The 13,252-nt window shown below is 40.8% G+C and overlaps 1 protein-coding gene across 1 annotated transcript in view; it reads right to left on the bottom strand.

Annotated features, from left to right (window-relative positions):
- The window catches only part of LOC139385579 (dynein, axonemal, heavy chain 7), a 229,091-nt gene that overhangs the window by 163,401 nt on the left and 52,438 nt on the right, over positions 1–13,252 (bottom strand). Inside the window, exon 20 of the mRNA XM_071130761.1 lies at positions 7,985–8,178. Coding sequence (XP_070986862.1) covers positions 7,985–8,178 — 194 coding nt within the window. The remainder of the gene's footprint in view (positions 1–7,984; positions 8,179–13,252) is intronic.

The following is a 13,252-nucleotide window of genomic DNA, read 5'->3' as shown; positions in this document are numbered from 1 at the left end:
ACCTAAACGACAGAGTGAAAAGAAGGAAGCCTGTATAGAATACAATATTCCAAAACATGCATCCTGTTTGCAATAAGGCACTAAAGTAAATCCGCCAAAAATGTGGCAAAAAAATCTATGTCCAGAATATAAAATGCGTTATGTTTTGGGCAAATCCAACTCAACACATCACTGAGGACCACTCTTCATATTTTTAAGCATGGTGATGGGTGCATCACGTTATGGGTATGCTTGTCATCGGCAAGGACCAGGGAGTTTTTTTTAGGATGAAAATAAACAGAATAGAGCAAAGCACAAGCAAAATCCTAGAGGAAAACCTGGTTCAGTCTGCTTTCTAAAAGACACTGGGAGACAACTCTTCAGCAGGACAATAACCTAAAACACAAGACCAAATATACACTGGACTTGCTTACCAAGACGACATTGATTGCTCCTGAGTGGCCTAGTTACAGTTACAGTTTTGAAATCGACTTGAAAATCTATGGCATGACTGGAAAATGGCTGTGTTGCAATGATCAACAACCAACTTGACAGAGCATGAAGAATTAAAAAAATAATAATATGCAAATATTGTACAATCCAGGTGTGCAAAGCTCTTAAGAGACTTACGCAGAAAGACTCAAGGCTGTAATCGCTGCGAACGGTGATTCGAACATGTATTGACTCAGGGATGTGAATACTTATGTAAATGAGCTATTTCTGTATTAAATTTTCAACAAATTGGCAAAAATGTCTCAAAACATGTTTTTACTTTGTCATTATGGGGTGTGTAGATGGGTGATACATTTGTTTTATCCATTTTGAATTCAGGCTGTAAAACACAACAAAATGTGGAAGGAGTATGAATAGTCAAGGAGTATGAAGACTTTCTGAAGGCACTGTATTATCATGAGTCATAATAGGGCTGGGCAATATAGCCCAACATTTTTAAATGTTGACGGTATTTGACGGTATTTTATGTTTTGTGGTTTCAATGAAAAATAATTGTCAGTATTATCATCAATTTCTGTATTTTCTGCACTCCTTTGAGATAATTTCCCCACTGCCGTGTTGGGCTGCACGACATTGGCAAAACATTAAGGCCATATTTTTAACCAAATGTTGCAATTGTGATTGGACTTGCAATTGAGAACAAAACACTTGGGTAAACTGTTGGAATCATGGAAATATAACAATTATTTCAATTATATACAGTGGGGAGAACAAGTATTTGATACACTGCCGATTTTGCAGGTTTTCCTACTTACAAAGCATGTAGAGGTCTGTAATTTGTATCATAGGTACACTTCCAACTGTGAGAGACGGAATCTAAAACAAAAATCCAGAAAATCACATTGTATGATTTTTAATTAATTAATTAATTTGCATTTTATTGCATGACATAAGTATTTGATCACCTGTTAGTTTTTCTTTAAGAATCCCACTCATTACCTGTATTAACTGCACCTGTTTGAACTCGTTACCTGTATAAAAGACACCTGTCCACACACTCAATCAAACAGACTCCAACCTCTCCACAATGGCCAAGACCAGAGAGTTGTGTAACGACATCAGGGATAAAATTGTAGACCTGCACAAGGCTGGGATGGGCTACAGGACAATAGGCAAGCTGCTTGTTGAGAAGGCAACAACTGTTGGCACAATTATTAGAAAATGGAAGAAGTTCAAGATGACGGTCAATCACCCTCGATCTGGGGCTCCATGCAAGATCTCACCTAGTGGGGCATCAATGATCATGAGGAAGGTGAGGGATCAGCCCAGAACTACACGGTAGGACCTGGTCAATGACCTGAAGAGAGCTGGGACCACAGTCTCAAAGAAAACCATTAGTAACACACTACACTGTCATGGATTAAAATACTGCAGCGCACGCAAGGTCTCTCTGCTCAAGCCAGCGCATCTCCAGGCCCATCTGAAGTTTGCCAATGACCATCTGGATGATCCAGAGGAGGAATGGGAGAAGGTCATGTGGTCTGATGAGACAGAAATAGAGCTTTTTGGTCTAAACTCCACTCGCCGTGTTTGGAGGAAGAAGGATGAGTACAACCCCGAGAACACCAACCCAACCATGAAGCATGGAGGTGGAAACATCATTAATTGGAGATGCTTTTCTTCAAATGGGACAGGACGACTGCACCGTATTGAGGGGAGGATGGATGGGGCCATGTATCGCGAGATCTTGGCCAACAACCTCCTTCCCTTAGTAAGAGCATTGAAGATGGGTCGTGGCTGGGTCTTCCAGCATGACAATGACCCGAAACACACAGCCAGGGCAACTAAGGAGTGGCTCCGTAAGAAGCATCTCAAGATCCTGGAGTGGCCTAGCCAGTCTCCAGACCTGAACCCAATAATACATCTTTGGAGGGAGCTGAAAGTCTGTATTGCCCAGCAACAGCCCCAAAACCTGAAGGATCTGGAGAAGGTCTGTATGGAGGAGTGGGCCAAAATCCCTGCTGCAGTGTGTGCAAACCTGGTCAAGAACTACAGGAAACATATGATCTCTGTAATTGCATGCAAACAAACGTTTCTGTACCAAATATTAAGGTCTGCTTTTCTGATGTATCAAATACTTATCTCATGCAATAAAATGCTAATTAATTACTTAAAAATCATACAATGTGATTTTCTGGATTTTTGTTTTAGATTCCATCTCTCACAGTTGAAGTGTACCTATGATAAAAAATTACAGACCTCTACATGATTTGTAAGTAGGAAAACCTGCAAAATTGGCAGTGTATCAAATACTTGTTCTCCCCACTGTAGTTAGAATACAATTGGGGGAACTATAATCAAGTTGTAGAAACATCAAGGATGATAAATGGAAACAGGATGTACCTAAGTTGAATTTCAAGTCTCATAGCAAAGGGTCTGAATACTTATGAAAATACGTTTTTATTTTTTCATACACATTTGCAAAAATGTCTACAAACATGTTTTCACTTTGTTGTTATGGGGTATTGTGTGTAGAATGTTTTGTTTTATATATTTTAGAATAAAGCTGTAATGTAACAAAATGTGTAAAAGTCAAGGAGTCTGAATACTTTCCGAATGCACTCTATATATTACCATTAGTATATTACCATAACTATTTATGTATTCCTGCTAAGTCACTTTTCATCCCTGTTTAAAGCTATAGCCTATCACACATACACTGACAATCTTACACACACTCACCACCACACACAGACTTACTCACCACTTATGCTGTTGCCATACTTTTTCTAGTATTATTTATCCTGCTACCAGTCACTTTCTCATAATCCCTGCCTACATCTGCATGTATATATCTAACTCAAATACTCCAGTATCCCTGCTAATTGTAAATTTGGTCCTGTACTGACCTTGTATATACAATACATGACCAAAAGTGTGTAGACACCCCTTCAAATTAGTGGATTCGGCTATTTCAGCCACAACCGTTGCTGACAGGTGTATAAAATTGAGCACACAGTCATGCAATCTCCATAGACAAACATGGACAGCAGAACAGCCTTACTGAAGAGCTCAGTGACTTTCAAAGTAGCACAGTCATAGCATGTCATCTTTCCAAGAAGTCAGTTCGTCAAATGTCTGCCCTGCTAGACCTGCCCTAGTGAACTGTAAATGCTGTTATTGTGAAGTGGAAACATCTAGGAGCAACAACTGCTCAGCCGCGAAGTGGTTGGCCACACAAGCTCACAGAACAAGACCGCCGAGTGCTGAAGCGTGTAGAGCGTAAAAGATTGCCTGTCCTTGGTTGCAACACTCACTACCAAGTTCCAAACTGCCTCTGGAAGCAACGTCGGCATAACAACTGTTCGTCAGGGGAGCTTCATGAAATGGGTTTCCATGGCCGAGCAGCCACACACAAGCCTAAGCTCACCAATGCGCAATGCCAAGCGTCGGCTGGAGTGGTGGAAAGCTCGCCGCCATTGGACTCTGGAGAAGTGGAAACGCATTCTCTGGAGTGATGAATCACACTTCACCATCTGTCAGACCGACGGATGAATCTTGGTTTGGCAGATGCCAGAAAAACGCTACCTGTCCCAATGCAAAGTGCCAACTGTAAAGTTGGGTGGAGGAGGAAAGGCTGTTTTTCATGGTTTGGGCTAGGCCCCTTAGTTCCATTGAAGGGAAATCTTAATGCTACAGCATAGAATGACATTCTAGACAATTATTTGCTTCCAACTTTGCGGCAACAGTTTGGGGAAGGCCCTTTCCTGTTTCAGCACGACAATGCCCCCGGGCACAAAGCGAGGTGGAAACAGAAATGTTTTGTCGAGATCGGTGTGGAAGAACTTGACTGGCTTGCACAGAGCCCTGACCTCAACCCCATCAAACACCTTTGGGATGAATTGGAACGCTGACTGTGAGCCAGGCCTAATCGCTCAACATCAGTGCCCAGTCTCACCAATGCTTTTGTTCCAACGTCTAGAGGAAAGCCTTCCCAGAAGAGTGTAGGCTGTTATAGCAGCAAAGGGGAGACCAACTCCATATTAATGCCCAGGATTTTGGAATGAGATTTAGCTTCCTGTAGCATTGCTTCCAGTCTTATTTCTTATTTCTCATGTTTTTTATTAGTTAAACTATTTTGATATTGAATACTACTGCAATGTTGGGATTTCAAGTTAAGCATTATAAAGCACTTGTGAGAAATAAAAATGGAAAGATATCACATATACAATGCAACCAAAGGTGATGTCCAACACTTAACCTAACTAACTGACAGATGACTGATGACTGATATGATATGACTGATACCATGACTGATATAGCTAAGATCATACCCACACAAATACTGAAATATACACTGAACTAAAAAAATATACCAAACATGCAACAATTTCAAAGATGTTACTGAGTTACAGTTCATATAAGGAAATCAGTCAAATTAAATAAATTCATTAGGCCCTAATCTATGGATTTCACATGACAGGGAATACAGATGTTTCTATTGGTCACAGAAACCTTAAAGAAAATGGTAGGGGTGTAGATCAGAAAACCATTCAGTATCGGTTCTGACCACCATTGGCCTCCTTCACATGGAGTTGATCAGCCTGTTGATTGTGTCCTGTGGAATGTTGTCCCACTCCTCTTCAATGGCTATGTGAAGTTGCTGGATATTGGCGGGTCTGGAACACGCTGTCATACACGTCGATCCAAAGCATCCCAAACATAATCAATGGTTGACATGTCTTGTGAGTATGCAGGCCATAAAAGACCCTGGGACATTTTCAGCTTCCAGGAATTGTGTACAGATCCGTGCGACATGGGGTTGTGCATTATCATGCAAACATGTGATGGCGGTGGATGAATGGCACAACAATGGATCTCAGGATCTCGTCACAGTATCTCTGTGCATTCAAATTTCCATAAATAAAATGCAATTGTGTTCATTGTCCATAGCTTATTCTTAACCATATCATCACCCCACCTTCACCATGTGGCACTCTGTTCACAATAGGGCTGGGCGATATGGCCAAAATGTCATATCATGGTATTTTTCAAATTTTGGATGGTATGACGGTATTTGGCGGTATTTTATGTTTTTGATTAATAAAAGTTCTACATTTTCTTTATGAGTAGTGCGTGACCCTAGGGTGGCAACACATATATTCAAAATTATTTAAATGGGTCTTTCACCATTAGATTGTTTTATACTGTTCAATTCAACTTCAAACCAAAATAATTTCCTGCATTTCCACCTATTTCTGCATTTCCTGCACTCATTTGAGATCATTTCCACACTGCCACGATATGGGCAAAAATACTAGGCCTTATTTTTAACCAAATGTTGCAATTGTGATTTAGATAAAAAAAACACTTGGGTAAACTTTTGGAATCATGGAAATATAATGTTTATTATAATTATATAGTTAGAATATAAGTAAGTGGGCACTTTGAATACAGTGTTGTTTGACATGACAATAAATTAAAATGCAATGGAACCAAAGTGATGTTCCGTGTTTCCTATGGGACCCTATAATCTTTAGCTACATTAACACTTTATTCATATAGCCAACATATTCATGCTTTGCCTGTTCCTCTTTGATTTAGAAGATACTGTTGCACAAACAACATGATGATTTAGGCCTCAGTACTTTTAGCCAGTTAACTAGCGATTAGCATTAGGGGCTAACACGAGTTAGCATAACTTGCAAAGAAGATACAAACTAGCTGTTTGCAGAAATAAGAAACACAAGCTAATATTGCAATTATAAAATGCTTGTGGATTTATATTAAGATCAAAGTGGAAACAACATCGTTGTCATCAAAATTGTTGAATGTGCTGCATTGACCATGGAAACTGAACGAAAGCGTCTAGTGGTCAAGCAACAACAAATGCGCACCTTGAGTGACTGGGGGTGGGACTAGGTCTGTGAGGAAAGCAGCATGGAGGGAGAGAGAGAGAGAGAGAGAGAGAGAGACAGAGAGAGACAGACAGAGAGAGAGAGAGAGAGAGACAGAGAGAGAGAGAGAGAGAGAGAGAGAGACAGAGACAGAGACAGAGAGACAGAGAGAGACAGAGAGAGAGAGAGACAGAGACAGAGACAGAGAGAGACAGAGACAGAGAGAGAGAGAGAGCAGAGAGGGATGACTCAAGTAGCGGAGTCAACAAACCAAACAATCAAATACCATTATAGAAGGTAAAGTAAAAACCCAAACCGGTATGTGCATCAATACCAGTATATAGTAAAATACAGTATACCGCCCAGCCCTAGTTCACAACGTTGACATCAGCAAACCGCTCGCCCACACGACGCCAAACAATCCATCTGCCATCTGCCCGGTCCAGTTGAAACAGGGATTAATCTCTGAAGAGCACACTTCTCCAGCGTGCCAGTGGCTGTCAAATGTGAGCATTTGCCCACTGAAGTCAGTTACGTGGAGAAAATCTTAGGTTGTGCAAACCCACACTTTCATCAGCTATCTGGGTGGATGGTCTCAGACTTTCCCACAGGTGAAGCCGGATGTGGGGGTCCTGGGCTGGCGTGGTTAAACATGGTCTGCGGTTGTGAGGCCAGTTGGACAAACTGCCAAATTCTCTAAAAGGATGTTGGAGGCGGCTTACGGTGAGAAATTAACATGACATTTTCTGGTAACAGCTCTGGTGGACATTCATGCAGTCAGCATGCCAATTTAACTTTCCCTCAAACATCTGTGGCATTGTGTTGTGTGACAAAATTGCACACTTTAGAGTAGCCTTTAATTTTTCCCAGCACAAGGTGCACCTGTTTAATGATCATGCTGTTTAATCAGCTTCTTGATATGCCACACATGTCATGTGAGGATTATGTTGGCAGAGGAAATGCTCACTAACAGGGATGTATACGCTTTTTATGCGTATGGAACATTTCTGGGATCTTTCATTTTAGCTCACAAAACATGGGACCAACAGTTTACATGTTGCGTTTATATTTTTGTTCAGTGTTTTTCAGTTCTTCCTAACAAGTGGTTAGTGTATCCCTGAAGTCTTACAGCAAAGGCTTGAGCTGTGATTTTTCAAGAGCAATCAATTTAATTTCAGCAGTGTCACAATCAAGCTAGTGATTGCCTGCCTCAGTTGAGTTACACTCTAGGTCCTTGGGCAAGAAACACTTTATCCACAAAAATAACGCACTTTTACGGCTTAAAGGGATAGATTTACAAAGAGTTTACATTGCTGCAAAGCTTGGGCACCTCTCATAGTCGGGAGGGAATACAAATCATACTGTTTAGTCCCATTTACCCACCTATCAATGCTACAATACAACGCATAATTTACACTGTAACTCACTAGTGAAATAGGGTTAATCCCACACGGATAGGACTGTAACAGTCATTTTAGTGTTTGCTTTACCCTGCCTGGAGTGCCAGATGGACAGAGTTTTCCATTTTAAGGCTATTCCATTGGTTCCATTGTGCTAGGCAAGTTCATTCAAGCCCAATTAAGTATTTAAAATGTTTTCAAATAGTATTTGAACCCAGGTCTGAACGGGTATAAGGTTAATGTCAGTGCTCTTACCTTGTGGGGTCTTTGGTTTCAGACAGGATCTCCAGCAGCTCGTCATTGGACAGGAAGAAGAATCGTGGAAAGTAGAGGCGCTTCTTCTCCAAGTATTCATTGAGGCCCTTCAGGATCAACTCCAGGAACTCGTTTGACTTCTTCAGCTTCTCCAGCATCTGGTCGATGGCCACCACGGCCAGCACGTGCTTGTCCTGTCAGGAATAGAGGGAAATTGAATATTTCCAATAATCTGGGCCTGACCTGTATTTAAAGGAGCAATCTGCAGTTGCAACATCAATTTTTGGACTTAAATTAGTAATAACTAGAAAAGGACATGTACTGAAGTAAATGTGGTGTGCTTGCTAGTCTTGAAGTATTTATGGTTGTGAAATAGTAGTAGTAATGGCAGTGATGGCAGTAGTATTAATGGTAGTAATACGGTTTTCATAGGCTGTGTGTTAGTTATAGTGACCCATTTTGGAGTGGTTTGCAGGGTCGGAAATTAACACCCGCCACCCACCAAATGTGGGTAGAATTTGGCATTGGTGGGTAAGAATATCTATTTCACCAGGCACGTTGGCGGGTGGTCACACAGAGCATTTGGGAACAGGCCACAAGTAGAAGTTGGAATTGACAAGAAAGGCTACTAAAGTGTGACTTTGTCATGCTGTTTCTTGGCCAGACATTGTTTTCTTCACACACTAAGTTGTTTGCTCCAACTGTCTGCTGCTACGAAGACATCGACGTCTGAGTTTTTTTCCATCACAGACAAGCAAGTGTCCAACTTACCACGGTAACGGCACGTCCCTTAAAGGGGCAGCTGAACATTTTTTATCTCACCTAATGATTGTGCTTAATTGAGCATGGATCACTCCTAAAAACGTATATTCATGAAATATTGATAATTTCCTATCATTAAAACACTCATTATACTTTCATTGTTCTCCTATATCAGTGGTCACCAACCAGTCGATCGCAATCTAATGATAAAGCTTTGCGTTCCTATTTCTTTAATGTTTTTCCCGCTGTTGGCGGTAAGTGAACTTTATTCAGCAGCCCTAGCGCCGGGAAGGCAAAGTGTTCCCATTTTTAGCCATTTCATGTGTAGAGCAAGTCAAGTTCACTTATAGGACCTACCGCTGGCCAATCCGATAGCTCAGATCACCGTGTCTGCAGTTTCCTCGAACCATAGACTGCAAAAAGAAACCTCAAACGCACAGCAACGTTGATGCTATGAGATCAGTGGCGATCGGTGCCATTTAAGATGAGGGAGGATGATAATAAATGTTTATGAGAATGGCCTTATTTCTATTACAGCTCAATGCTAACACTAATAGGTTTAGGCTACTACATGATACTCATCATTTCCATATACCCATCATGAGGTTGCTACAAATTAGCCTATGAATGAAAGTTTACAACGTAGGTGCACAGGTCAAGATACATTTGAGCAATCAAGGTGTAATGACATTGACACATTCAATACTGCCTTCCACAATCTTGCCTGCATCTAGCTGATCTATTAGTCCAACAGTTGCAAACAGTTTTGTTCCGTTTAAGAAACGTTTTCTACAGAATCGGCGGAATGAATTCACCCCTGACCACACACAAACACAGTTCACTTTCATAGCAGCCAGATCGTGGTATAATTCCTTCTCACATCTATGCGCTCTCCTCCTCTCACCGTTTCCCTTCGCTTGTACACTTCAGTGCACAACACATCAGCTGTCTGTGACCAGGCAAAAAAAAACGTTCCAAGCCATACCTTTATATTATAAACGCTAATCGCTACACACAGCCATGTCCCCGCTTCAATCATGCAGTACAGTGTACAGTTAACAAGCAGTTTAGCAGTTAAACCAGCTGGTTCTGGTGGCAATAAATTAATAAAACCAAAAGCTTACCTTGACTTGGAAGAGTTACAGTGTTGGATAGCAATAGCCAGCTAGGTAACATAGCATCTCTGTTTGAGCCGGATGTTTGAGTAGGCTAAACTAAGTAGGTGAAAATTAAAAATGGAAAAAAAATAATGAAATCTTACTAGCTCTCTGTCTCGCCATTTTGAGCCTGTAAACGAACCCATAAATGCTGATGCTCCAGATACCCAACTCGTCTAAAGAAGGCCAGGTTTATTGCTCTTTAATCAGCACTAGAATTTTTAGCTGTGCTAACATGATTGCAAAATGGTTTTCTAATGATCAATTATCCTTTTAAAATGATAAACTTAGATTAGCTAACACAACTATTAGTGCTATTGGAACACAGGAGTGATGGGTGCTGAAAATGGGCCTCTGTACGCCTATGTAGATACAGTGGGGCAAAAAAGTATCTAGTCAGCCACCAATTGTGCAAGTTCTCCCACTTAAAAAGATGAGAGGGCCTGTAATTTTCATCATAGGTACACTTCAACTATGACAGACAAAATGAGAAAAAGAATCCAGAAAATCACATTTTAATGAATTTAATTGCAAATTATGGTGGAAAATAAGTATTTGGTCACCTACAAACAAGCAAGATTTCTGGTTCTCACAGACCTGTAACTTCTTCTTTAAGAGGCTCCTCTGTCCTCCACTCGTTACCTGTATTAATGGCACCTATTTGAACTTGTTATCAGTATAAAAGACACCTGTCCACAACCTCAAACAGACACACTCCAAACTCCACTATGGCCAAGACCAAAGAGCTGTCAAAGGACACCAGAAACAAAATTGTAGACCTGCACCAGGCTGGGAAGACTGAATCTGCAATAGGTAAGCAGCTTGGTTTGAAGAAATCAACTGTGGGAGAAATTATTAGGAAATGGAAGACATACAAGACCACTGATAATCTCCCTCGATCTGGGGCTCCACACAAGATCTCACCCCGTGGGGTCAAAGTTATCACAAGAACGGTGAGCAAAAATCCCAGAACCACACGGGGGGACCTATTGAATGACCTGCAGAAGGCTGGGACCAAAGTAACAAAGTAACACACTACGCCGCCAGGGACTCAAATCCTTAAGTGCCAGACATGTCCCCCTGCTTAAGCCAGTACATGTCCAGGCCCGTCTGAAGTTTGCTAGAGAGCATTTGGATGATCCAGAAGAAGATTGGGAGACTGTCATATGGTCAGATGAAACCAAAATATAACTTGTCGTGTTTGGAGGACAAAGAATGCTGAGTTGCATCCAAAGAACACCATACCTACTGTGAAGCATGGGGGTGGAAACATCATGCTTTGGGGCTGTTTTTCTGCAAAGGGACCAGGACGACTGATCCGTGTAAAGGAAAGAATGAATGGGGCCATGTATCGTGAGATTTTGAGTGAAAACCTCCTTCCATCAGCAAGGGCATTGAAGATGAAACGTGGCTGGGTCTTTCAGCATGACAATGATCCCAAACACACCGCCCGGGCAACGAAGGAGTGGCTTCGTAAGAAGCACTTCAAGGTCCTGGAGTGGCCTAGCCAGTCTCCAGATCTCAACCCCATAGAAAATCTTTGGAGGGAGTTGAAAGTCCGTGTTGCCCAGCAACAGCCCCAAAACATCACTGCTCTAGAGGAGATCTGCATGGAGGAATGGGCCAAAATACCAGCAACAGTGTGTGAAAACCTTGTAAAGACTTACAGAAAACGTTTGACCTCTGTCATTGCCAAGAAAGGGTATATAACAAAGTATTGAGATAAACTTTTGTTATTGACCAAATACTTATTGTCCACCATAATTTGCAAATAAATTCATAAAAAATCCTACAATGTGATTTTCTGGATTTTTTTTCTAATTTTGTCTGTCATAGTTGAAGTGTACCTTCAGGCCTCTCTCATCTTTTTAAGTGGGAGAACTTGCACAATTGGTGGCTGACTAAATACTGGGCCAGTAACTGAATGGTCACTGGTTCATGAAAGTCATGAAAGTGCATTGAAATTACTTAGTAACTGTGCACAGTTGGAGACGTGTGTGGCCACTTAGAGACACCAGTTGGATCTCTCACTCAAACCCTTGTAATTGTTTTTTCTTATCTTGTACCTACTCCAAAATGTGTGTATTATGTTACTGAATGTATCCAGAGCATTTTCAGATTGTGTTATCCATATAAGCAAATGTCCATGAGTGTAAGGGTGTCCATGAGGGTAGCACTATTTATTTGTATTTATTTTAAGCACACTGTGGACAAACACTAAATAACCTCAAAACATGGTTAATTAAAACTATAATTTTGATGAGATGGATGGTCAGTCCTTGCATCCATAGCTATGTCTATACATTTGAGAGTGGTTACATTTCTCCTGCCCCATCCCTTTTTACATAAACAGGGGTGGTGATAATGCTTTGTCATTGTTTCAACTGCTGATTGCCGCTTTAAGAGTCTCCGAATAGGAGTGCTGATATAGGATCAGTTTAGCCTTTTAGATCATAATAAGGATTATAATGACAGGGGGGACATGATCTTAGATCAGCACTTCTAGTAAGATGCTTTTTGAATACAGGCACTGATGTGTGTAAACAATTTGAGTTACCCAGCTACATGGTGTCTTATGTCAGAATATGGCCCTGACTGTGATAGAGCAGTCATTCTTATTCTATTTGCCACACTTCTACGGTATCATATTCACTTAGAGATTAATCATTACTTATGACAAAAGTCACAGTGTGTCTTAAGTTGTTATTCTGCAATTTGTCTCCATCCATATTTATAGCATCCATGCTCTGAGTTTACTCCAATATCCTCATTCAAGCCTCCAGCCAAACATAAAACTAGGATTTTAAAAAGTCTTGAGGCCCACAGTACAATTCAGGTCTGATCTGATCTCAGCTGTCAACTAATTTAACATGTTGGCTCTAGACATCCCTGGAAGGCCTAAAGTCTATCTAATCTTCCAAGGTTAGATGGGGAATGCATGATCACGGCTCTGAGGGATACTACCGTGCTGATATAATATGAAGAGCACAGACAGATAATGCAGAGAAACATAACTCATAACTAAACTTGGAGTTAGAAAGTGTCTTCTTAACGACAAGGAAAAGTTTTAAATGTATCCATTTTACTGATAAGAGAGACTAAACCATTTTGTTGTTGCTATGATCAACTGTGTGCTTTTCCTTTTTGAGGGAAATGTTAATAAAAGTTCTAAACAAACACGTAACACCAAAATGGATATCTATCTCTGTGTGTACTAAATTACAACTAAACCACATACTGTAGACCAACTACCTGCAGTCTCCCCTTCTTCATAAAATGAGAGAGCAAAGTTAATACAGTACATGAAGTCCTAATGGAACTTGAATTCTACATTATTCACATTATCGGC

The sequence above is a fragment of the Oncorhynchus clarkii genome, chromosome 3 (genome assembly GCF_045791955.1).
Source record: "Oncorhynchus clarkii lewisi isolate Uvic-CL-2024 chromosome 3, UVic_Ocla_1.0, whole genome shotgun sequence".
In the NCBI taxonomy this organism is placed as follows: Eukaryota; Metazoa; Chordata; class Actinopteri; order Salmoniformes; family Salmonidae; genus Oncorhynchus; species Oncorhynchus clarkii.
The sequence above is the reverse complement of the archived record's forward strand: the minus strand, read 5'-3'. Positions and strand labels throughout refer to the sequence as shown.